The 25,098-nt window shown below is 48.5% G+C and overlaps 1 protein-coding gene across 1 annotated transcript in view; it reads left to right on the top strand.

Annotated features, from left to right (window-relative positions):
* The window catches only part of LOC147700655 (killer cell lectin-like receptor subfamily F member 1), a 181,294-nt gene that overhangs the window by 7,634 nt on the left and 148,562 nt on the right, over positions 1 to 25,098 (top strand). Inside the window, exons 2-3 of the mRNA XM_086928465.1 lie at positions 6,227 to 6,322; positions 12,854 to 12,967. Coding sequence (XP_086784591.1) covers positions 6,227 to 6,322; positions 12,854 to 12,967 — 210 coding nt within the window. The remainder of the gene's footprint in view (positions 1 to 6,226; positions 6,323 to 12,853; positions 12,968 to 25,098) is intronic.

The raw sequence follows: 25,098 nt of genomic DNA, 5'->3' as shown, positions 1-25,098 counted from the left end.
TGACCCCCGCGCTCAACCAGACTCGCCCTTGGCAGGCAGCACTCGATGTTTGGCCGACCTCTCGCAGAAGCCTGCTGGTTTCTGAGAAACGTTTGCCAAACTGTGCTACTTCCTTCAGAACCACTGTGGTATAGATAAGCAACTGAGCCGCAGGGCCGGACTGGCCGTAGCAGGCACCGGGCATTTCCCCAGTGGGCAGCTAGGTTTGGGGGCTGGTTTTGAGCCCCTGGGGGCTAATTGTGTTACAGCGGCCGGTATTGCAGCTATGCTGCAAAAAGGCCATGGCAAACGGCTCTTCAGCACCCCCAACCCCCGGAGGAACGGCCGAACACTTTGCCAGGGCCTGTTTTGGTTCCGAGTCCGGCCCTGCTGAGTCTCCTTGCATGTACTTGTCTCATGCTGCACAAAGATTGGCCTTAGATACCTTCGCCTCTGTTGTATTAGGCTTACACAACAACATTCAATGTGGCAGCCATTTCAGAGCGGTATTGATATTGCCAGCATTACTCATATCCCTGTGCCCAGTTCTTCCACTGTGCCCTGTGTTCCCAAATAGACATTCTTAAGAACCTAACTGCTAAAATATGCTAGGATATTCTTAAAAGCATATTTTCCAATCCCTGCTCTAAGGTATGGTTGACAGAGGCTGGCTTCATGTGATGCTGCAAGCTCCTCCAGTCCTCTGATCTTTCTTACTTGAATTATGTCAAGTTCTCTTGAGACCTTCCTGGTGTGTGTGTTTAGCTTTTTCTGTCAAATATGCTGGATCCATATCTAGCATTGTACTGGGTGAGTCAAGGTACTTCACCCAAGTGCTTTTCTTATCTAAAAAAATAGCCTTAAGGTTGCCCGGCAGGGACTCTGCATCTGCCCTGGTCACCTGGAGGTAGAATTTGTGTCTTTTTTACACTCGATATCCATGGTAACCAGATTGAAATCTAACTGGATTAGAGTACGTCGGGTGTTTTTTGGCATGCCGGATATTGTCCTGTATCGGGCTGTGTTGCAGCGCTCCAATGTCTCAGTGAGACTTCCTGGCAAAGCGAGGTGGCCATCATTTAGTGTTGGAACTAACTTGGCCCCAATGACGCTTTGGAGGGCCTCGGCCGAGTGGTCGTTTAGTTTATGGTATAACTTGGATAGGGCGCACTTAGGGAGTAGTTGCACCATGGTGCAAGGGTACCTGCATTGCATGTAGGGTTGCTTTTGTGCAGGAAGAGACACCTTCCTTCATAACAACAATCCTGAAAGGCATTTTCCTCTTGCACACATAGAAGGAGGAAGTAACGAGGAGAAATAAAGATATTTCTCCTTGTTGTGCATCTCCTGGGGAAATGCATCTTTTTGGCGCATTCTTAGGGCTTGTAAATCTGGGAATGCATCATAAGTCAAAGTCAAAGTCAAAGTCAAACAATTTATATAGCGCACTACATACCCAGAGGGTTTCAAGGCGCTAAGGAGGGGGAGGAGGATTATTTGTCAAATATCCACGTTTTAAGCTGCTTTCTGAACGTTAGGTGATTCTGGGTGAGGCGAAGGTAAGCGGGGAGTGAGTTCCATGTTTTGGCAGCTAGGTATGAGAAGGATCTGCCTCCCATGGTGGTCTTGTTGATGCGAGGTACAGTGACGAAGGCTTGGCTGGAAGAGCGAAGTTGGCGGGAGGGGGTGTAGAAGGACAGTCGAGAGTTGAGGCAATCTGGTCCGATGTCGTAGAGTGATTTGTGTGCGTGGGTAAGCAGTCGGAAAGTAATCCTCTTATTGACGGGTAGCCAGTGGAGGTCTTTAAGGTGACCAGAGATGTGTTCGTTGCGTGGGATGTCTAATATGATTCTGGCTGAGGCGTTTTGGATTCGTTGTAGTTTCTTCTGGAGTTTAGCGGTGGTGCCTGCGTAGAGGGTGTTTCCGTAGTCCAGTCGGCTCGTGACTAGAGCGTGGGTGACTGTTTTCCTTGTTTCGGTGGGGATCCAGCGAAATGTTTTTCTGAGCATGCGAAGAATGTTAAAGCAGGAAGAGGATACGGCGCTGACTTGTCTGTTCATTGAGAGTGAAGAATCCAGGATGACGCCAAGGTTCCGTGCGTGGTTTGTCGGGATGGGTGCATTTCCGAGGGCTTCCGGCCACCAGGAGTCGCCCCATGCAGAGAGGGATTTACCTAAGATGAGGACTTCTGTTTTGTCTGAGTTCAGTTTCAGACGGCTTTGTTTCATCCATTCGGCGACTTCTTTCATTCCTTTGTGTAGGTTAGTTTTGGCGGTGCTGGGGTCATTGGTGAGAGAAAGGATCAGTTGAGTGTCATCCGCGTAAGAGATGATGTTGAGGTTGTGTTGGCGGGCGATGGCCGCAAGGGGGCTCATGTATACGTTGAAGAGGGTGGGACTGAGTGAGGATCCTTGTGGTACGCCGCAGATGATTTCAGAGGCTTCGGACTTGAATGGTGGGAGGCGGACTCTCTGGGTTCTTCCGGTGAGGAACGAGGTGATCCATTCCAGTGCCTTTCCTTGGATTCCGATGTTTCTGAGGCGTTGTAAAAGGGTGCTGTGGCAGACTGTGTCGAAGGCTGCAGAGAGGTCGAGGAGGATGAGGGCGACTGTGTCTCCATTGTCCAGTAGAGTTCGAATGTCGTCTGTTGCTGCGATGAGGGCGGTCTCAGTGCTGTGTTTGGCTCGGAAGCCAGATTGTGAGGGGTCGAGTGATTTGTTGGCTTCGAGGAAGGCGGCGAGCTGGTTGTTGACAGCTTTCTCGATGACTTTGGCCGGGAATGGAAGAAGCGAGATGGGGCGGTAGTTTTTGAGTTCGGTGGGGTCTGCTGTTGGTTTTTTCAGAAGGGCGGTGAGTTCAGCGTGTTTCCAGTCTTCTGGGAAGGTAGCGGAGTTGAAGAAGCAGTTGATGACGTCTCGGAGGTGCGGAGCTATGACGGAGTCTGCTTTGTTGAAGATGTGGTGAGGGCATGGGTCTGTGGGGGATCCAGAGTGGATGGAATTCATCAGGCGGATGGTGTCCTCAGTGGAGATTGGGTTCCAGGCGTTAAGGGAGTTAACGGGGGGAAGATGGTCAGCTGATGGTAGGGTGGGTTGGCTTTCGGGTTGGATGTCGAAGCTGTTGTGGATGTCAGCAATCTTGTTATGGAAAAACGAAGCTAGGGAGTCGCAGAGGGTTTGAGAGGGGGTGATGTCGTTGGAGTTGGCCGAGGGGTTGGAAAATTCCTTGACGATGTTGAAAAGTTCCTTGCTGTTGTGGGCGTTGTTGTCCAGTCGATCCTTGAATGCTGTTTTCTTGGCTTTTCGGATCAGTTGGTGGTGAGTACGGATGGCGCTTTTGAAGGCGTCCTTGTTGCTGGTGGATGGGTCTTTTTTCCAGGCCTTTTCAAGGGAGCGGCACAGTTTCTTGGACTTCTTGAGATCATCGTTGAACCATGAGGCCTTCTTGATGCCAAGTTTGTGTTGACGTTTTTTCAGTGGTGCTAAGGTGTCGGCGGTGTTGGATAACCAGAGGGTGAGGTTGGAGGCGGCTTCGTTGGCGTTAGAAGAGAGGGCTGGGGAGGTTTGAAGGAGCGATGTGGAGATCTGCTCCGTGGTGATTTTGTTCCAGTTTCTTTGAAGAGTTGGTTGGAGGTGGATGATGGGTTTCGGCTTGTTGTAGGTGAAGTGAACGCAGCTGTGGTCAGTCCAGAGGAGATCCGTAGTGTGGCTGAAGGAGACATGGTTGCTGGAGGTGAAGATGGGGTCGAGTGTGTGGCCTGCGATGTGGGTGGGGGAAGTGACCAGTTGTTTGAGTCCGAGGTTGGCTAGGTTGTCCAAGAGGGTGGCGGTGTTGCGGTCGTTGATCTTTTCAAGGTGGAAGTTGAGGTCTCCCAGGAGGATGTAGTCTTTGGAGGGGAGTGCGTGTGGGGTGATGAAGTCCGTGATGTCTTCACTGAATTTTGCGCGGGGTCCTGGTGGTCTGTAGAGGAGGGTGCCTCTGAGTGTGGTTTTGGGGTCGATGTGGATCTGGAAGTGAAGGTGTTCGGAGTTGGCGAGGTTGGCGTCCGAGCTGGTTGAGATGCGGATTGATTTCTTATGGACGATAGCGATTCCACCTCCTGTATGGTCGGTGCGGTCCTTGCGTGTGATCTTATAGTCATCAGGGATAGCGATGGCGATGTCGGGGGCGGAGGAAGCGTTCATCCATGTTTCTGTTAGGAAGGCGACGTCAGGAGAGATGGTGTCTAGTAGATTCCATAGGTCAATGGCGTGCCTGTGGACTGAGCGGGTGTTGAGAAGGATGCATTGTAGGTGGTTGGGGTCGAGAATCTGTGTTGTGGTCGTAGCGGAGATGTTGTAGGTGCTGCTAAATTTGCAGGAGTAGCAGGAGAAAGGTCCATGGGTGTGTCCAAGAGCGGCTTGGACGCAGTTGGGGGTGCGACCGGGGTCAAGGGCTAGGAGGGTGGCGGCATCGTAGGTAATGCGGGAGGGCTGGGCAGCGCGAGGGGCAGGGGGTCTGGCGCTGGGCGCGGTCCAGGCGCGGACGGGCGTAGACGGGCTTACCTTTGGCGCACCTTCGGCGCGGATTGGGCGCGGGCGCTGCGCGTGAACGCTGCGCGTTTGGGCTGCTGTCATATATGGATGGTGGGAAGGGGGAGGGGCGAGGGCGGCTCGGCTGGGGGGCGGGGCGGGCTCGGGTCAACAACAACAACAGCTCCAAAATGGAGGGGGGAGTCGAGCAGGGCGCTGGGGGGTATCGCGCTATGGCTTTGGCACGAAAACGATGGTGCAAGCAGGCGAGGATCACACAATGCAGGCACAGTGAAGCAATGCAGCTCAGTACAGTGAAACCGGCAGGCGAGCGGCGAGGTTGGGCAATTAATTACGTTAAATGGCAGTGCGAGTAGGCTAGCGAGCAAACAACAAGTAAATGAATGGCAGTGCAAGCAAATATGCCAGCGACGTTTAAAACAGTTAATTACAAGGCACAATCAGCGTGGGTCAAATAATTAAATAAAGCCAGAAGCAGCGTGGGTCAAGTAATTAAATAAAAAGGCACAATCAGCGTGGGTCAGATAATTAAATTAAATAAAGCCAGAAACAGCGTGGGTCAAATGATTAAATAAAAAGGCACAGTCTGCGTGGGTCCAACAATTAAATTAAATAAAGCCAGAAGCAGCGTGGGTTAACGATACCGCTACACGGTGGAGAGGCAGGGGAGCGACCACTCGGGGCAGAAGCACAGAGGGATCACAGCGCGTCTGGTACAGGAAGCGCTGTTAATAGATAGTGGGAGGGCGGCTCGGCTGGGGGGCGGGGCGGGCTCGGGTCAACAACAACAACAGCTCCAAAATGGAGGGGGGAGTCGAGCAGGGCGCTGGGGGGTATCGCGCTATGGCTTTGGCACGAAAACGATGGTGCAAGCAGGCGAGGATCACACAATGCAGGCACAGTGAAGCAATGCAGCTCAGTACAGTGAAACCGGCAGGCAAGCGGCGAGGTTGGGCAATTAATTATGTTAAATGGCAGTGCGAGTAGGCTAGCGAGCAAACAACAAGTAAATGAATGGCAGTGCAAGCAAATATGCCAGCGACGTTTAAAACAGTTAATTACAAGGCACAATCAGCGTGGGTCAAATAATTAAATAAAGCCAGAAGCAGCGTGGGTCAAGTAATTAAATAAAAAGGCACAATCAGCGTGGGTCAGATAATTAAATTAAATAAAGCCAGAAACAGCGTGGGTCAAATGATTAAATAAAAAGGCACAGTCTGCGTGGGTCCAACAATTAAATTAAATAAAGCCAGAAGCAGCGTGGGTTAACGATACCGCTACACGGTGGAGAGGCAGGGGAGCGACCACTCGGGGCAGAAGCACAGAGGGATCATAAACCACAAGAGTTGCGTGTGTACACCCACACAGCGCCCATGGAACTTCTACCCAGCGCAGATTAACACAACGCAGTGATTTGCGCTGCAGTGCATAACTCCAGATTTCAAGAGCTATTCGAAGCCACGCAAAGTGGCTTTGTGTGGCCTCAAAAATCTGACTTAAGGTTTGCGTCGCTCTTGCCCCACGCTGTGCGGAGGAACGGCGATGCAAACCGGTCATAAATATGATCCTAATGTATAAGATTTTTAGAACCTTGTCTCCGAATTCATCCAGTTTTTCTAAGCTCGAAAAGTATCATTATAATTACATTTGCAGCAGGAATGAATAGTGACTAATGTTGACTGTTCCTGTGATGCCAGTTACTTCCTTATTTTCAGAACTCACCAGGACTCCAGCCTGTCAAACTGTGACTGTGGCCCTGGGGACCACAGCTGCTCTGCTGCTTCTGGCTGTGATCGCCCTGACTGTCCTGAGTAAGTGATTTTACTACCAAGGTTTCATCACTTGTTTATTGCTGTTTGTACTTCACAGCATCTCTGAAACATGGTCTGGTGGGCAGATCACATAAAGGGAGGGTGGAAAGTGTCAATGGAATCATTTCTCTACAGTTTTGTGGTGATTGGTGAAGTTTAAGGTCTGCCTTTGTGGTATGTTTCTAACTGTAACATTGGTAAATTGTCTTGTACATTAAACTCTTATGGAAAGTGTTGGCTTTTGGCCGTAAAGGTAACATTACTTGTTGAAGTTTGTTACATATGCTAAAGAGCACAAGGATAACAGATTATAACAACAACTTAACTCATACACAGAATAACAAGTCTTGAAGCTCATATTAATTTGCATTGAGGAGCTTTATAAACAATAAATTTGAACAAGACACAAAAACTCCTAAACAACAAAACGATTAGATAACACAAAAACTCAACCTAATAAAAAAGACAACAAAGCACAAGAAAAAATACAAGAAAACACAAAATAGCATCCACCACGGAACACAATAAAAATATCAACACAATGGACCATAATATCAGTCACTGAGTGATATCAAAACAACACTCCTACGTGACATCATAACTCAACATAACATAACACAACACACCACACCAACAGAACACATTAAATATACAACACAATAAAAGCACAAAACAACAACACTTAACAGTACACCATATAAAACACAACACATCAGATCAGCACAAAGTAACACAGCAACACAATTGTACTGCTACACTATTTAATTTCAGTTTTCATTTTTGATAGCTGCTGTCTTTGACTGAGAAAATTACAGACAGTCCGTCACTACTTTTGTCCCACGACAATGCTCTTTATTTCTGTTTTGTCTCACACAATTCTAGTCACCCTGCCACAGCCTTTCTATATTCCGAGCTTCTGCTTGTGATCAGTGAAGCTACAACCACCCTCTGCTCTTGTCATGACTGATGTACAAACCCTTGGTTAACCAAAGACGCCAAGGGGTGATAGTGACTTCTGAGAATTGTTGTTGGCTATCTCTTGCACTGATTGACTTAAGCTTGAGAAAGCAGGACTTTCTTGATGTAATGTGATGAACAATTTTAGGATTTGGGAAACTTTGAAAGGTGGGACAATCGGACGTGCGTTTTTGGTATGTTTGTGAATCCAGTAGTGAGAAAATTACAAAAAACAATTTGATGGACAGAATGTAGATCAATGTCTTACATTCACCCCAGTACAAGGATCTGGGCCTAAATCCATCGTTTTTTGCACTCCACACCACCCTGGGTTAGATAATGGCTTTATGCAAATCAGCTCTGACCCTGTGCCCCATGGGAACAGTCCAGTCCGAACTACACAGCCATATCTTTCCCAGACCGGAATCAAGCATCCGAGGACCGGACCGGTTTCGAGGTAACACCTCTCATCAGCCCGGCTAGCTTGACTCCAGTGGTGTGGAGGCTCTGGGACCCACGTCTGAGCTACCCCAGTACACTCAGGGAGAAAATTACAAAAAACAATTTGATGGACAGAATGTAGATCAATGTCTCACATTCACCCCAGTACAAGGATCTGGGCCTAAATCCATCGTTTTTTGCACTCCACACCACCCTGGGTTAGATAATGGCTTTATGCAAATCAGCTCTGACCCTGTGCCCCATGGGAACAGTCCAGTTCGAACTACACAGCCATATCTTTCCCAGACCGGAATCAAGCATCCGAGGACCGGACCGGTTTCGAGGTAACACCTCTCATCAGCCCGGCTAGCTTGATTCCAGTGGTGTGGAGGCTCTGGGACCCACCTCTGAGCTACCCCAGTACACTCAGGGAGAAAATTACAAAAAACAATTTGATGGACAGAATGTAGATCAATGTCTTACATTCACCCCAGTACAAGGATCTGGGCCTAAATCCATCGTTTTTTGCACTCCACACCACCCTGGGTTAGATAATGGCTTTATGCAAATCAGCTCTGACCCTGTGCCCCATGGGAACAGTCCAGTCCGAACTACACAGCCATATCTTTCCCAGACCGGAATCAAGCATCCGAGGACCGGACCGGTTTCGAGGTAACACCTCTCATCAGCCCGGCTAGCTTGACTCCAGTGGTGTGGAGGCTCTGGGACCCACGTCTGAGCTACCCCAGTACACTCAGGGAGAAAATTACAAAAAACAATTTGATGGACAGAATAATAACATAACATAACATAACATGGGTATTTGTAAAGCGCACGTTCACCACTGCGGGCCTCTTGGCGCTGAAATAACAGATGTTTGTTGTTACCCAACTCAATGGTACTCATTTTATCGACCCCAAATGGATGAAAGGCTGAGTGGACCCGCCGGGATTCGAACCTGTGACCATGAGGTCGAACACAGGCCCCTGCAGTAGACGCATTAGTCCACTGAGCCACCAGACCCGGCTCAGAATGTAGATCAATGTCTTACATTCACCCCAGTACAAGGATCTGGGCCTAAATCCATCGTTTTTTGCACTCCACACCACCCTGGGTTAGATAATGGCTTTATGCAAATCAGCTCTGACCCTGTGCCCCATGGGAACAGTCCAGTCCGAACTATACAGCCATATCTTTCCCAGACCGGAATCAAGCATCCGAGGACCGGACCGGTTTCGAGGTAACACCTCTCATCAGCCCGGCTAGCTTGACTCCAGTGGTGTGGAGGCTCTGGGACCCACGTCTGAGCTACCCCAGTACACTCAGGGAGAAAATTGCAAAAAACAATTTGATGGACAGAATGTAGATCAATGTCTTACATTCACCCCAGTACAAGGATCTGGGCCTAAATCCATCGTTTTTTGCACTCCACACCACCCTGGGTTAGATAATGGCTTTATGCAAATCAGTTCTGACCCTATGCCCCATGGGAACAGTCCAGTCCGAACTACACAGCCATATCTTTCCCAGACCGGAATCAAGCATCCGAGGACCGGACCGGTTTCGAGGTAACACCCCTCATCAGCCCGGCTAGCTTGACTCCAGTGGTGTGGAGGCTCTGGGACCCACGTCTGAGCTACCCCAGTACACTCAGGGAGAAAATTACAAAAAACACTTTGATGGACAGAATGTAGATCAATGTCTTACATTCACCCCAGTACAAGGATCTGGGCCTAAATCCATCGTTTTTTGCACTCCACACCACCCTGGGTTAGATATGGCTTTATGCAAATCAGCTCTGACCCTGTGCCCCATGGGAACAGTCCAGTCCGAACTACACAGCCATATCTTTCCCAGACCGGAATCAAGCATCCGAGGACCGGACCGGTTTCGAGGTAACACCTCTCATCAGCCCGGCTAGCTTGACTCCAGTGGTGTGGAGGCTCTGGGACCCACGTCTGAGCTACCCCAGTACACTCAGGGAGAAAATTACAAAAAACAGGGTCAGAGCTGATTTGCATAAAGCCATTATCTGACCCAGGGTGGTGTGGAGTGCAAAAAACGATGGATTTAGGCCCAGATCCTTGTACTGGGGTGAATGTAAGACATTGATCTACATTCTGTCCATCAAATTGTTTTTTGTAATTTTCTCCCTGAGTGTACTGGGGTAGCTCAGACATGGGTCCCAGAGCCTCCACACCACTGGAGTCAAGCTAGCCAGGCTGATGAGAGGTGTTACCTCGAAACCGGTCTGGTCCTCGGATGCTTGATTCCGGTCTGGGAAAGATATGGCTGTTGTAGTTCGGACTGGACTGTTCCCATGGGGCACAGGGTCAGAGCTGATTTGCATAAAGCCATTATTTGACCCAGGGTGGTGTGGAGTGCAAAAAACGATGGATTTAGGCCCAGATCCTTGTACTGGGGTGAATGTAAAACATTGATCTACATTCTGTCCCTCAAATTGTTTTTTGTTTTTTGTAATTTTCTCCCTGTGAATCCAGTAGTAGCAGGAAGCATTTTATTGCACCTGTGGTTAACAGCCCTCCAAAGCCAACTGCTGTCAGAGTGCGTGTGAACACCACAGTACAACACATTCAAAGGGAAATAGGATGTGGCGTCTATAGGATTTAGGGCTAGATGTAGGTAATTTGATTTTACCACTCCTTAAATACCGAATTTTACCGATTCGGTATTTATGAAGTGGTAAAATAGAGGGGGGGGATGTAGGTATTACAGAATCTGTAAATACCGAATCGTTAAGATTCGGTATTTACCGATTCTGCAAATACCGATTCGGTAATGCCCGTTGATTCCTATGGGAATTGAAGCCCATAGGAATCAATGGGTATTACCGAATCGGTTTCTACCGATTCGGTAAATACTGATTCCAGCAAGGGTGCAGGGGTGTCACTTTGACACCCTCTAGCACCCCAAATACAGGCATGTGTCCCATGCGGCACACAGACATGCCCCAAGGGCATGTCTGTCTGTCACATGGCACAGGTGTGCATGCACACATGTGCATGCACACCTGGATTCGGTATTTTACCACCCAATTGGATTGGGTGGTAAAATACGGAATCTGAAAGGCCTTTGGGACTCAGAAGAGTCCCACCTACATCTGGAAGTTACCGAATCGGTAAAAATACTGATTCGGTAAATTTACCGATTTGGTAAATTTACAGAATCGGTAAAATTGCCCCCCTACATCGGGCCCCTGGTGCCCATATTTGGAGCTGAAGAATATGGGCCCGATTCACAAAAGTGAAGTTAGACCAAAAGTCTAAGGCCCTCATTTATGGGGATTTCATGTAGGACAGCACAGCAAGGCTCCTTGAGGCGCTGCCCTATACAAAAGTGAAAGGGCAGGAAAGTATGGTGTTTGTGCAATATGGTGCATTGCTGTCCTTTCTCCCTGCACTGGCGTTGTTTTGTTAGCCTAGTGCCTTGCACCATGGGGCAAGGGTGCCTATGTTGTCGGCAGGATTGGTTTTGTGCAGGGACTGGTACCTTCATGCACAGAAACAAGCCTAAGAGGAGTTTTCCTCTTTCTAGTGGTGCACACAGCACACATAGAAAAAGGAGAAAACAAGGAGAAATAACGTTATTTCACCTCATTATGCCTCCACTCGAGAGGTGTAAGATTTTGACACATTCCCAGGTTTACAAGTGCTTGAAAATCTGGGATACGTCAAAAACCACAGGAGTTGCATGGGAAAGCCCATTGCAATGCCCATGGAACGCCTCCCGGACACAGATTAAGGTGATACGGCAGTTTTGCCCTGCGTTGCCTTAGGCAAGATTTATGAGGCAAACTAAAGTCATGCATGGTGGCCTTGTGTGGCTCCATAAATCCGACTCAGAGCCTTGCGTCACACATGCACCACATGTACCACTTTGCGTGGTGCAAATGTGATGCCAAGCTCTCATAAATATGCCCCTAAGTTTGCTCAAAAGGTTAACTTTTACACTTTCGGTATTCACGAAGGGACTTACGAGTAGTATGTTTATGACTGCGGACTCAGAGGTGAGTGCAGAACCGCCTTAGCAGGCCTTTTTCCCGGTAACGCGGCGATAATTTTACCGCCCTATTGCCTAGCTGTTGCTAACACCAGTTAGTGACAGCTAGTAGGAGTTAGCGATCATCTTGGGGCCCACTTTGCATGTCAGCGATATTTATCGCTAATGATATGCAAAGTGGGCGTGCCAAGATGTTAGCGACTGGAAACAGTCGCTAATATCGCTATCTCCAATTATCAAAAAGTCTTACTTTTGGAAATATTTGCGCTAAGCGCGAATATCTCCAAAAGCTTCCGCCTGCCCAGAGCAGTTCTTAGCCATATTGTCCAATGGAAGGTGGATAACATGGATAAGAGCATTGTCACGATAACGCATGAATATCGCTGATTTTTCAGCGATATTCATGCATGTTGCAGGATTTTTTCGCTTTTGAGATAAACCTTGATAATATCAAGGTATCTCAGCGGTAAAAATCGTCGGAGCGCGGCGATATAATTTTAGCCGCTAATCATGCATAGCGATAATTATCGCTATTGCTTGGTATTATGCCCCTGGGTCTGGACTTATAGTTGCTTAGGCTTGTTTTCATGTATTTATATTTGACGTGCTTCCTTTGATTCATCAAATGGTTGTATAATAATGAATTGCCCCTACGATACCAATATTGGAACTGTATAAACTAATTTTATAAATTTGTTTTAGATTTTGCCTTTTTATCTAACTCATGAATTTTATTGTACTTTCCCTAAACACCATCCACCTGCATGTAACTCATCTATTCTTATCTTATGTATGTGCTATGCAGTGTTGTTTTATGCATATTTTATGGCCATAATGTGCCGAAATAAAAATTTATGATGATGATGATTAGGATTATCAATAATACTTTTGAAACTATTACTACTACCGTTAATAAAGACAGTCATCAGCATAATCAAAACACCAATTTGCAACTTATCACACAAAGTTTATTTACTTCATTTGTAACAGCAGAAACATGATATAAAGCAATGTATACACATACCTTTTGTAAACAGTACAATTACCCCTACTGCTGACAATCACATTAATAATACTATCTGTATATTGTAAGACTCTTCCTTTCCTTTGCAGTTTTCAGAGGCTCTTGTGACAACAGTGTCCATCAACAAACGACTGAAACCAATGCTTGGAGGCTGACAAGATTAAGTGACCATCTCTGCATAGAGACTGCGAAAGAGAACGCAGGTAACGCCTACTCACGTGGGGGGCCATAGAAAAGAGTAAGGGTTGTAACAAAACACTCCATAACAGCGCAGTTGTGTAACAGAACATTATGAGGCCACATGAGCAAGCTCTTTTAAACAGTGAGCTTCTTTTGTATGTTTGAATCAAAGGGGATGTCTTGAAAGACATCAGCTGGCTGGGTGCATGATAGGACTGATCTTCATATATGGACCATGGATTTTCATTACTAACTCAAAGACAGTTCTATGTGCAGACGAAGGCTGAAACAAGATTTCTGAAAGAAGGACTGAAACATGTAGGCTGACAAATGTCGACAATAAATCAATATAGACTTCTTTTTTGAAAATATTTCTCTATTAAACAGTTTAATATAATTGGGCGCAACAATGTTACCATGGCAATTATACCACATACTGGGAATCAACAGTATGTATTAAATGTTCATCATATCCAGACACACAGTCACTTATTCCATAATGTTGTAAACGTCAGCTTCTTGCTAACATAACCAATAAACTGGTATAAGGTACAGTATTATGCATGCACAGCCATCTCCCAGGCTATCGTTTCTTATATGCTTCAGGCTCGTCGTGCATCTAAGTTGCGGGAGGACATGGGGAGGACCATGAAAAAAGAAGGATAAGTTGTACAAGCCTGGCCAGGCCTGAGCACCTTCCCTGAGAATCAACACAGTTTATCAGACACTGTTGTTCCCACATATGTCTGAATCTGAGACTCACCTCTCGTGCGCATTGATGGAGACAGTCCAATATGATACTATTTTCTAAAGCATGTCATGGTGGACTATCATCCGATTGTGCTAACGGGTTGTCTAAATATCTGTCCCAATGGGCATTTTCAGGTTTGCTACCTAATGCATCCGCTATTTTGGACAGCATATCTATTTCAGCCTGTACCCACTTGAGCAGTTCGCTGACCCAGTCCATCATCAGAGGAACCCGCTTGGACTTCCAGCCCATGACAATATGCCATTTGGAAAACACCAGTGCCAAGTCAATGAATTTATATATGGGCTTTGTTCTCTTTGTGTGATCCAGTATCCCCACCAAACAGAAAAAACCTGTCGAGTCAACTCTGATACACATGACAGTATTTCCTCCCAATACTGAGCCACCACTGAACATGTGGTAGAACCCTCTTCCTCTTCCATGCATCTGGGACACACACTCAAGGCCCCAGGGTACATCAAGTTTTTTAGATTGGGGGATAAATAAGTGTACTGCAGGTAATTGAATGGAATCAATTTTAATCTTGGATTCCCAGATGTTTCCTTAATATTTCCCATGAATACAGCCCTGTCAAGTACCATGCATCAGGCATTAGACTAACGCATTTCAGTGTAGTGGTCAGCATCATCGCTCTAAAATGCAAAGTCACACATTATAGCACCTCCTGAGCTGTCAAGCCAGAGTGCTGCTTATGCACCATTACTGAAATCTAGAATGGCAGCGTCCTGCTCCGAGCAGGCTTGGGTGTTGTCTCAGGGTGATCACAGGCAGCTCTAGCTGCTATGGTAACAATGTAACAGTTTTGCCAGCCACACTCTTTAATAGGCCGCGGGATGTCCGGCCACTGGCAGCGCAGGCCGAGCGAGCGTCAGTTCATTGGCTGCCTGTAGCGCCATGGCACAGGCAGCTTGTCGCTATATCTAAAATGAATATCATCCCACGACCGACCCAGCACCCCACCAGCGGCAGCCAGCTGAGAGTGACTGAACCAACCACAGCACTGCCGGTCAGAGTGGTTCCAAGTTCAATAGCCCACGATCAGAGCACCACACCACAGTCCCGTGCAGAGCTGAGTCACCCTGAATGCATCCAGCCACGCGTTCTGCGGCCGTGGGATAAACAGATTTGTAATCCTGATTGTGGCCACGAGTGGCCCATTACTGAAGTGCTGCGCTTGCAAGCCTTGCAGCAAAGAGTAAGTGGAGTGAGATATTCTCCGCTTTTGTTTTAAAAAAAATTCCTTTATAATGCTGCAAACTGCATATTCCCCTGATGCCGTTCCTTAGTCACAACAACAAAAATAACATTTATTATCATAAAAAAAGGCTTAGACATCGCACGTGGTATGAAACCACACTGTTAAATATGCGGCCGGTATATGTTAGTATATACATACTCATTTATTGACAGGGGAGGCTCCTTTTATTGTACTCATGGCTCTGAAGTCCTGCTGGGTCTGTCACTGGTCGCCACCTGACTAGCACCAGACACAGTGGCGTAATGAAACTTGAGGGGGCCCACCTGCAGGGTACATGGAGGGCCCCCTGCCGGACTCAGTCTGAAGCTCTCTGGCCGAACTGCTGTGCTGAGGGGGCCCCCTGGAGGTTTGGGCCCCCCGCACCGCTGGGGCTGAGGGGGCCTGTGGTACAACCCTGACCAGACAGGGTCAGGCTTTTTCTACAAGTCCTTCCGGGCCCCCGGGAAGACATTGCTACGACCCTGGCAGGGCCCAGAAAAAATCAAATGAGCTACTCGACTTGTTTCCTGTCACAGTGAGCTCTGTCTTTAAACGACATGTTAGAAATGGCGATTTCTGGTTGGCTGAGGCTTGCGCCAAAGCCAGGCAGAGACCACCATTCCGCGTCCGGGCAAGGAAGTCACCGGCCAAAGATAACCCCTGCTCACCCCCTTGGTAGCTTGGCACGAGCAGTCAGGCTTATCCCAGAGGCGATGTATAAAGCACCTGTATGCTAAAAATAGGTGGAATAAGTGGGGTGGGCACCCGCAAATAACCCCACACCACCACGGACAGCTCACAGCAAAGCGCATCCCAGGCGCTAAAGGACACAGAAAGGTCCTGGAGACTTTAAGGGCTAAGCAAAAAAGGGTCTCAAGGTCCTGGAGCATTTAAGGATGGAGCCAACAGCTCCCAACAAAGTAAAAAGTCCCTCATGTATCCAGGGGCTGGGCAGGGCAGAAGGGTACCATTGAAATCCTCTAGCAACAAAATCCATCAGCAATCCAGGGGCTGGGCAGGGCCAAGGGAGGCAAGCCTTACCCTGGGCCCCAGCAGCACAACGCTGCTGGTAGATTCAAGTAGGAACACAAGAACATTTAACATGAGGTCACAGCCTCTTTTGATACACCAAATCCCTTTGTCTCTATGGTGCAGGGTGAGGGAAAACCAGATGCAGCTGGTTCTGGAGCACTCTGTTGTGCTCAGCCCCTCTCCCCATTCACTGGCCAGGCTAGGGGCATCAGATGCACCACAGGGGCGGAGCCAGCATTGTGGAGGCAAAGCCCAGCCCTATTCAGGTCCCAGGTGTACCCCTCCCTCACATCAACATGCAGATCTCTCCACTCAGCACCGGGGCAGACCCATCCTGACTCCTGGAGCCAGGCACACCAGCCAGCTCCAGCCAATCACAAGCCAGACAGTCATTTCACCTTTATTACACAGACATGTCAACTTCTAGACGTGGCACTTCCACATCAGACACATTAACTCCGCACACATCATTGCTCAGTATTTAATCACACGAGTTCGCACATACCAAACTCGACCTTGCACACCCCACGCATCAGGAATTACCATGGACACACATATCCCGCATGAATTCCTATGGGAGGGCAGGCCAATCTCACACACGCACTCAGAGAGCGCATGCACTTTACACTGCGCCACAGTGCTAAAGTGCGCAAAGACTAAAAATCACTATACTTATCTCAGAGTTCAATGCAAAATGTTCAGGGGTGAACCTGTAAGAAGGGCCAAGTCCAACACAACCCCCTTCCAGCCAAACCGCAGGGCAGACCAATCACCACTGTGATGGACTTCCCTGCTTTGGGCGATAGAACACGGACGCGGGCCCGCAAGGCAGGGACACCCTCCTGTTCTACGCCACGTTGTTCCACAAAAACAAGCACATACATAAAAAAAAAATGCAGGCCCAACCAGGCTACCCTACCAGTACTCCTTAGTTGTCCACGACCAGGACCAGGCCGTAGGCCACCCAGATGCCACTGATCCTTGCCAATCCACAGAGTGGGGGGTAGTAACCCCTGGCCTACAATAGCCATTCTCCACCCTCCTTCTCAGTGTAGTTCCAAACTACCACTGATACTTAAACCTACGGTCCGCACCCTCAGGCTGACCAGAGGTCACGGGCAAGAATGCCCCACCATACCTCTAATTCTGGGGTTGCACACTCTCCCAGGAGAAGCACCCTCCAGAACACAACTCTCCCATCAGTTCGGGACCTCACTACCTCAGCAGCAGTGACCGCGGTCAGACCAGTACAAAGATGGTGTAGCGAGGCTTTGCACGTTGCGGTGTCCTGCCAGTCGCGGTGCAGGCTGCGGCTCGCGGGCAGTGTCGAGCAGCAGAGGCTGCGTGGCTCCAGGGGGACGTTGCTCAGTGCGGTGCCTATAGGACACCAGGGTGGTCATGACGGATAGGTCACAGCTCCCTTAACTGGTCTACCACCTGGGATACAAATTCACCGGATGCACAGGGGTCAGACTCCCTCTGTACCCCCTTCCAGAGTTCTGCACCCTCCCAACTGGAGTGGTACCCCTAGAAGACAAACCTGCAAGGACACTGGCTACAGTCGCGCTGCCGTCCAGGACAGGCAAACACCTGAACCTGGTCCCCAACCTAGGGATTGACCCTTTGGTCAGATGCCTGGCGCACCAGGACTTCACAAGTTGAAAATAAAGTCTAAGGCTTTCTCTTCTCCTTCAGCAGCAAGGCAACCACTGCCGGCCAATCCCCCAGGCCAGGGACAGTAATCCCAGTTCCTTCTCTTCAGGCAGAAGTTTCTTCTTGTAACTTCAGGACATTACTTACAGTTGCCCTTACGTCCAGATCCAGAACCACCGGCTACTGGCTATCCAACCGAGGGACGTTCCCTTTGGTCAGATGCCTGGCCGACCAGGACTTCCTTGAGGGTGACACATAACTAATGTGTAGTGTAACAAGTATGCCTGTCACTCAGGACAGAAGTGGCATCACAATGGTCACTCCCCGGTGACACAGCTCTTCTGGCTGGCCCCTGACCCACTGGTTCTTCCACTGGGGAGCCTATCCCCCTCGCTCCCCTCCATCTGGACTTCTGCACCCTCCCAACTGGAGCGGTACTGCCAGACAACAGAACTTCTAGAGCCCTGCTTTCAGGCGCTCCATGTTCTCTACACCCTGGGAGTTCCTCCTCAAGTGGCCTGTTAGTACAGTCTAGGTCCCCGACCTGATGTTCCTTTAAGAAACAATCCAGGCCCTGAGACTGGGTTTCGGGCACCTGGAGACACCCAGTCCCACCCACTCCTTCTCCTCAGAGACAGGACATGGGCCCCTACACCGGGACCTAGCTGGGCTACTCTGAACCTCTTCCACCACACTGGGCTGGAAGACACCTCAGCCACTCCTTTTGGAATCACTCCACCTCTATATCTCTCTCTTCACAGAACCTTACCCGGGGTTTCGGGGTTTTAATGTCTTTATTTCGATAATAAAATCATAAAAGACATGAGTAAGAAACATTACAAAATTTTGACAAAGAAAGAAACATAAGTAAAAAAAAAATGTAAAAAACACTTTTCAAGCAAAAACAGATTATTAAATTTTGTTATTTGTACAGGACATATATAAACCCATAACTAAAAAAGCAAAGAACATGGTACAATTAAGATGGATTCCTTCTAGTCCTAATTGCCCATGCCCACCCTAAAAATTTGGCCAGAGATATCACGAAAATTTCCCAGGTGTTAGTTTTTAACATCCAAATTGCCTCGGATGACCTTCTGCATGGAAGACATTTGAACAGGGGTTTTAGCCAAGTGGAACGGGGCACGGAATACTGCGGACAGGCAAACAATGAATGACCTTCTGTTCATTATGATCTGGGCACCAGCTACAAAAACTGGAAGTGGTTTTACCCCAGGATGACGTGAATGAGTTCAAAGGTAGGGCACCCACACGGAACTGATGATAGAGTTTTTTGTCCAGTGGCCTGGTGATGATATCCCAGTAAGCCTCACGGGAAGGGTCCGTCTTAAAACTTAAGAATCGCCCTGTGAGGGTACCAGAGATGGAAGCAGTTACCAAAGAATGGCGGGTTGAAGCCCAAAAAAGTTCTTTGAATTCTTTTTTTGAAGGAAAAGTGTTGGTCCCTGGGGAGACCCACAGATGCTGTAGACCCATGTCGTGCAGGCTCTTTTTCACCGAACGAAGCCAAGGGATTCGTTCTGAGCCCCCCATGGACCACACCTCAGCTAACTCTTTAGCAAATAGTTTGAGATCCGGGCAGGTCCATAATCGCCTCCAAGTAGCCACTACTCGGAATCTCGCTAAATCTGTGATCGGTTGGCAGCCCATATCGTGCCAAAGGGGTATTGATGGGGAAGACTGCGGTAGCCCTACCAAATTCCGTAAAAATTTACACTGGATTTTATAAAGACTGGAAAGGTCCATGTACCCCCATAGCTCAGCCCCATAGAGTATGGCAGCATTTATTTTAATGTCGTATATTCTCAGGGCTGGGATGACCCGTTTGGTGATAAATTTCTTCAGATCGCGCAGAAGACAACCAGTCAACTGGGCAAATTTTAAGTGCTGCTTCGCGATTTGATCTTTCCACGACAAACGGCGGTCCAAATTGACCCCCAGATAAGTCATGGTTTCAACTTGTTCCAAGTTGGCCCCGCTCAACTGAACGTTACTGCGTATGAAGTTGTTCCTAGTTAAAACCATAAACTTGGTTTTACCCACATTTATCTGGAGGTCATTTATCACACAGAACTCCTCAAAACGGTTCAAGGCCCGCTGAAGGCCTGAGCGGGTCTTGGATAGGAGTAGGGTGTCGTCAGCGAAGATAAGCATGGGGAATTTGGTCCCTGCCAAAATCGGGGCATCAGTGTGGGTGGCCGAGAAGAATTTTACCACTTGGTCTATAAAAAGCAGGAAGAGAGTGGGCGCGAGAACGCACCCCTGTCGGACTCCTCGGGTTACAGAGAAGGAATCTGTATGTTGTCCCTGTCCTCCCCACCTTACCCTAGCATAATTATCTTCGTGCAGTCTAATGATCAGCTCCAGTAGAGCCCCAGGCATTCCCAGATCCCTCAATACCTGCCACAATTTACCCCTGGGTACCAGATCGAAGGCTGACTTCAGATCTATAAATGCGGCAAAGATGGTACCACCGCCTAGCAAGACCACCTTCCAAAAGATCATACAGAATCGGAGCACCTGATCAATGGTGCTCGTGCCAGCTCTGAAGCCAGCCTGCATGGGAGAAAGTATGTTTTCGGTGACCATCCACCCCTGCACTCTGGCCAAGATCATACGGTCTATGACCTTTTGGAGGCAGTCGATTAAGCTAATAGGGCGGTAGTTGCCCGGGTTAGATCTGTCTCCTTTTTTATATATAGGGAGAATCTCAGCCCCCTTCCATGTTTTGGGAATACCTGCGCCCTTTGCTATGGCGTTAGCAATATTTGTTATATATGGTACCCATAGAGCTGGGTTTGATTTAAACAAGTCAGCTGGTATCTGGTCTAGACCAGGAGCTTTCCCCCGTTGGGTTAGACCAAGGGCTAGTTCTGTTTCGATGTTAGAGAAGATCAGAGTTGGTTCATTGTGAGGCATTACATACGGGTTATTCGGAATGGGGGGGAATCAATGCCTACTGAGCTAAATTGAGTTGAGTAGTGGGTTATCCAGGCTTCTGGGGACACATGATTGGTTGGGGTACGGGAATCACCATCCTTCCCCCATTTTACTACATCCCAAAATTTAGTCTGATTGTTTGACTTGGTGGCATCCAAAAGATCAGCCCAGTAATCATCCTCGTACTCCCTCTTAGCTTCCCACTGTACTCTTTTGTACCGTTTCCTGGCCTCCTTAACATCAGGCATATTTCTGGATTTAACTTTTTCGACTAGGATGCGATGAGCCTCCCTACAGTCTTTGTTGTACCACTTGGCCCGGATGGCAGGTAATTGCCCAACACCCCTCTGACATGGTTTGGAAGTAAGTAACTTGAGTTCAGAGAAACATTGGGCGTGTAAGTCCATAATTTTGTTGGGTTCCATGGTACCCCTCTCTTTGTCCTTGGGCATCATTTTATCTGATGCGAACATCACCACTTTTGCTATGTTGGTCTGCATGGTTTCATCGGCTGATATATTGGACCACTTCAGTCTCCTTCGATCATTTGATATGGTTACAACTCCAAACCCGTTATTGATTTGAGCATCCAGTCTTGCCACACCGTGCACCTTTAGTTTTAGGGATAGAGGGTTATGGTCGCTTTCTGGACGGGGGACAATTTCCATATCAACCAACAGGTTCCAAAAATCAATTTTAAAAAGAATATAGTCTATGCTGCTTTTCCTCATGCCATTGTCGAAGGTATAATTTGCGCCAAGGTCAGATGGAGTACGACCATTTGCAGCCCTTAAGCCCCAGGTAAGACAAAAAGCAGTCCAGATCAGGGAAGCCTCCGTTGCTTTGACCGGTTTACTAATCTTTAGATCCGGTATATTCCAAGTAGCATCCTCTTCCTGCCCCCAGCTATCCCCTGCTGAATAGAGCGGTTCAATTGTGCAATTTAAGTCGCAGGCTAGGAGGATCAATGAACCCTTGTTCCACCCTGCCAAAAGATTGTCCAGTACACCCACCAACGGCGGACAGCGGCCACCGGGGAGACCACAGGAGTAGATGTTGATAATGAGCATATCCTGGCCCCCTTCCTTGCTCAACTTGATTGCCAGGATGTCGGGATGATCCACATAAAGGTCTGTAATTATGTATCCCCAGTCCTGTTTAACCCATGTAATCAGACCCCCTGAAGCTCGCCCTTTGTTACTCTTAACTGCAGGTTTAAAAAAGTTTATATAACCAACTCTATGTGTATGTGTAGTTGCCCAGGTCTCTTGCAGTAATACTATGTCAAATTTATCAATAAACTCCAGCCAGTCCTCAGAGTCTATGCGTGCCTTCACTCCAGCGACATTCCATGACATGATATTAAGTGTTGCTACGGTGGAATCAGCATGATTAATGCCTAAGTGAGCTTGGGAGGGGAGGGAGGTACGGGTGGTGCTTTTTGGCATATTTCTAACCCCTTTTTCTACGGTGTCGATCTTTTCCACACTTCCCCCCTCAGCCAAGACCCTTGTTGTTACCTTTTTATGTGGCATGGGCTGGTTACCCGTTGGAAGTGACGCACTTTTAAAGGGGGATTGTAATTCTTCCCTGGAGTCAGTGATATGATTAGTCAGTGAGGATGGAGGACACAGTCAATCCACTAGCTCCAAATCAGACAGCGCTCCAAAGTGATTGAAGAGTGGAGGATACTGTTGAAATTGGGGTGTTCTGGGCCCTCTAAACCTCCCCTCACTCACTCTCCAATGGTGTGGTCCTAGAGAATGGTTGGTATATGAATGGGGATAAAAGTAAGCGAGGTCCAAAGTCTGGACGTCGCCCTGCCGGGCAAATCTTGCTTTTCGTCGTATTAGGTTAACCACCCAGGGGTCTTTAAAAGTTATCAAGATACAGTCCCCTTCCAGATCTTTAGTGCCTTTACCCACCCAGTCTACTCTCCTTACATATAGGATTTCTGTGGGGGATGATGGGGGAAGGGGGCGGTTCTTGTTTAGCCAATATATTACTTTGTTCCGCAGTTCCCCTTGGGTCTCCTTAATACCATCCCGTAGGGGAGCTACACCAGTTAAAACAATAGTATATTTGGATGATTCTGGGGGTAAATTGACTCGAGGAGTGAGGCGCAATTTTTGTTTAATCACCGGCTGTGTCCTAGGGGATTGGGGTTTGATAGTACCACTGCTAGGTAGTTGAGCAGGGGTGGTATTAGAGTGCGTAGCCAAGCCTGTAGATAATGGCTTGGTCGCTTTAGCTGAGCTGGGTTTGATTTGGTTGGTCACCCTAGGTGGATTATTTGGGAGGCCTCTGCTAGCATTGGTTTTGGTGGCATTGAACTTTATCCCTGCAACTGCTCCAGGCAGTACCGGCTTGGTTGCCTGAGTCGTAGAGGAGTGATTTGCTGGTTGTTTTTGAGCCTGGTTCAAATTACGAGCCCCCACCCCGGGGCTAGATGATGATACAAGGTTTTTCAATAGGCCCAGATTGGTGTTTACTGCTGTTTCTAGAGCGTCTATTTTGGCGGTCATCAACCTAGTTCGTTCCAGGACTGGGAGCAATATAGTCTTTAACAAAGCCTCAATTTTGACCAACAATGTGTCGTCACTATTAAGGCATGTGGGACAGGGGTCAGAAGACCCCAGGGAAGCTAAGGATGGACAGTACACAATTGGGAAACCTTGGGGGAGTTGGGGTGGATAACTCACATTGCTGTTGTCGTTCAATTTGGGCTGTTTAAGAACTTTATCCCCCTGTGGACTTGAAATGTGTTTTCGCTTCCGGGATGTCGGTTTTGGGCTTGTTTTGATCGACTCAAACAATGTAGGTGGTATGGAATCAAGGGATTGAGGTGAGTTGACCATACTGTGTTCATCATCCCCTATATTCTGGCTTACATCATTGTCCCCTGACTGGTTGACGTTGGGTGTCTGGGCTTGGTAGTTTAGGGAGGGTTGGCGATTTACCCCATCTCCATCCATTTGGACAATTGCCTCAGTCTCGATTGTAGAGATGCAATTAAAAGCTGCATGAGGGACAGGGCTTTTTGCTGATGCTAGGGTGCCCAATGATGAGCGTTTTCCTGTGACAAGATCGATAGATAGCCTTTTTTCCACCATTTCTATCTCTTTTTCCAATATTCCAGTAGCCCTAGTGATAAAGGCGTCCAAAGGGCCAGAGACTACTCCCTTAGATGTTTGAATATGGATTAACCGTTCTCTCCCTGATCTCAGTGGCATGGTTAAGTGTTTAAGTGAGAGGGTAAAAGTTTCCACTGTGCTTTTTATGCAGTATGTCCCCCTCCCTTGTGGGGGCAGTTAGTACAAGAGTACCTGTGGACACTTTGGAAATAGACCAGTCGATCTGAAAAAATGTTTTTTTTTTTTTTTTACCAGGAGTCTGGGCGCAACCCAACCTTGTCCGACCACGGACGGCCACAGACGGTCCCGCCCTTGTCCCGGGCTTCTCCCGGCGCCCTCCCGCGCGCTCCCGCGCAGCGGGGGCGATACCTCCTTTTTGTAGCTGACCAGTTAACTAGCGGGTGGGCGGGGCCGGCAGGGAGAGCAGCCCAGCTGGTCCAGGGGCGCGCAGGGACTCCTGGTCCTTGGAGTCCCCACAAATGCTCGCAGCCTTGCTGGTCAGTGTAGATTGGCCCTCTTGTCGATTTTCAAAACACAGCTGAAAGCCGCGCTGCGGGACCCGCGGAGCGGGTCCGGCGAGGCGTAGCTCTCTGCAGAAACAGGCTCCCTCGCAGGCAAGAACAGGCTCCCTTGCAGGCAAGAACAGGCTCCCTTACCGGGATATGGCAAAGTCCTCGGCGTTACGGAAAAGGAATCCGCTGTGTACCTGGTGTAGCAGCTTTTTGACGCTGATGGCGGGTGGGCGGGGCCGGCAGGGAGAGCAGCCCAGGTGGTCCCGGGGCGCGCAGGGACTCCTGGTCCTTGGAGTCCCCGCAAATGCTCGCAGCCCTGCTGGTCAGTGTAGATTGGCCCTCTTGTCGATTTTCAAAACACAGCTGAAAGCCGCGCTGCGGGACCAGCGGAGCGGGTCCGGCGAGGCGTAGCTCTCTGCAGAAACAGGCTCCCTCGCAGGCAAGAACAGGCTCCCTCGCAGGCAAGAACAGGCTCCCTTACCGGGATATGGCAGAGTCCTCGGCGTTACGGAAAAGGAATCTTACCCACTCTAACATACTGTATCTAAACATACCACAGAAATCAAAAGCAGGCTCCATTTTGACGGACGTTCTCGAGAAAAGTTTAACTCAAGGAACCTAGGTGTCTGAGCAAAAACAAGAGTACACAACAAAGTATTCAGCGAGCTCCCCATCCCAGAGAACTCACACCAAAGTATTCAGCAAGCTCCCTAACCCAGAGAACTCACACCAAGTATTCAGAAAGCTCCCCATCCCAGGGAACTCACACCATTCATCCCCCCCCACCCCCCCTCGGACTGGTAAGACAGTTTCTACCACCCCTGATTTCTCAACCTGACCACCACGTGACACA

Source organism: Lissotriton vulgaris, chromosome 7, assembly GCF_964263255.1.
Source record: "Lissotriton vulgaris chromosome 7, aLisVul1.2, whole genome shotgun sequence".
In the NCBI taxonomy this organism is placed as follows: domain Eukaryota; kingdom Metazoa; phylum Chordata; class Amphibia; order Caudata; family Salamandridae; genus Lissotriton; species Lissotriton vulgaris.
This window is presented reverse-complemented; position numbering and strand designations above follow the sequence as displayed.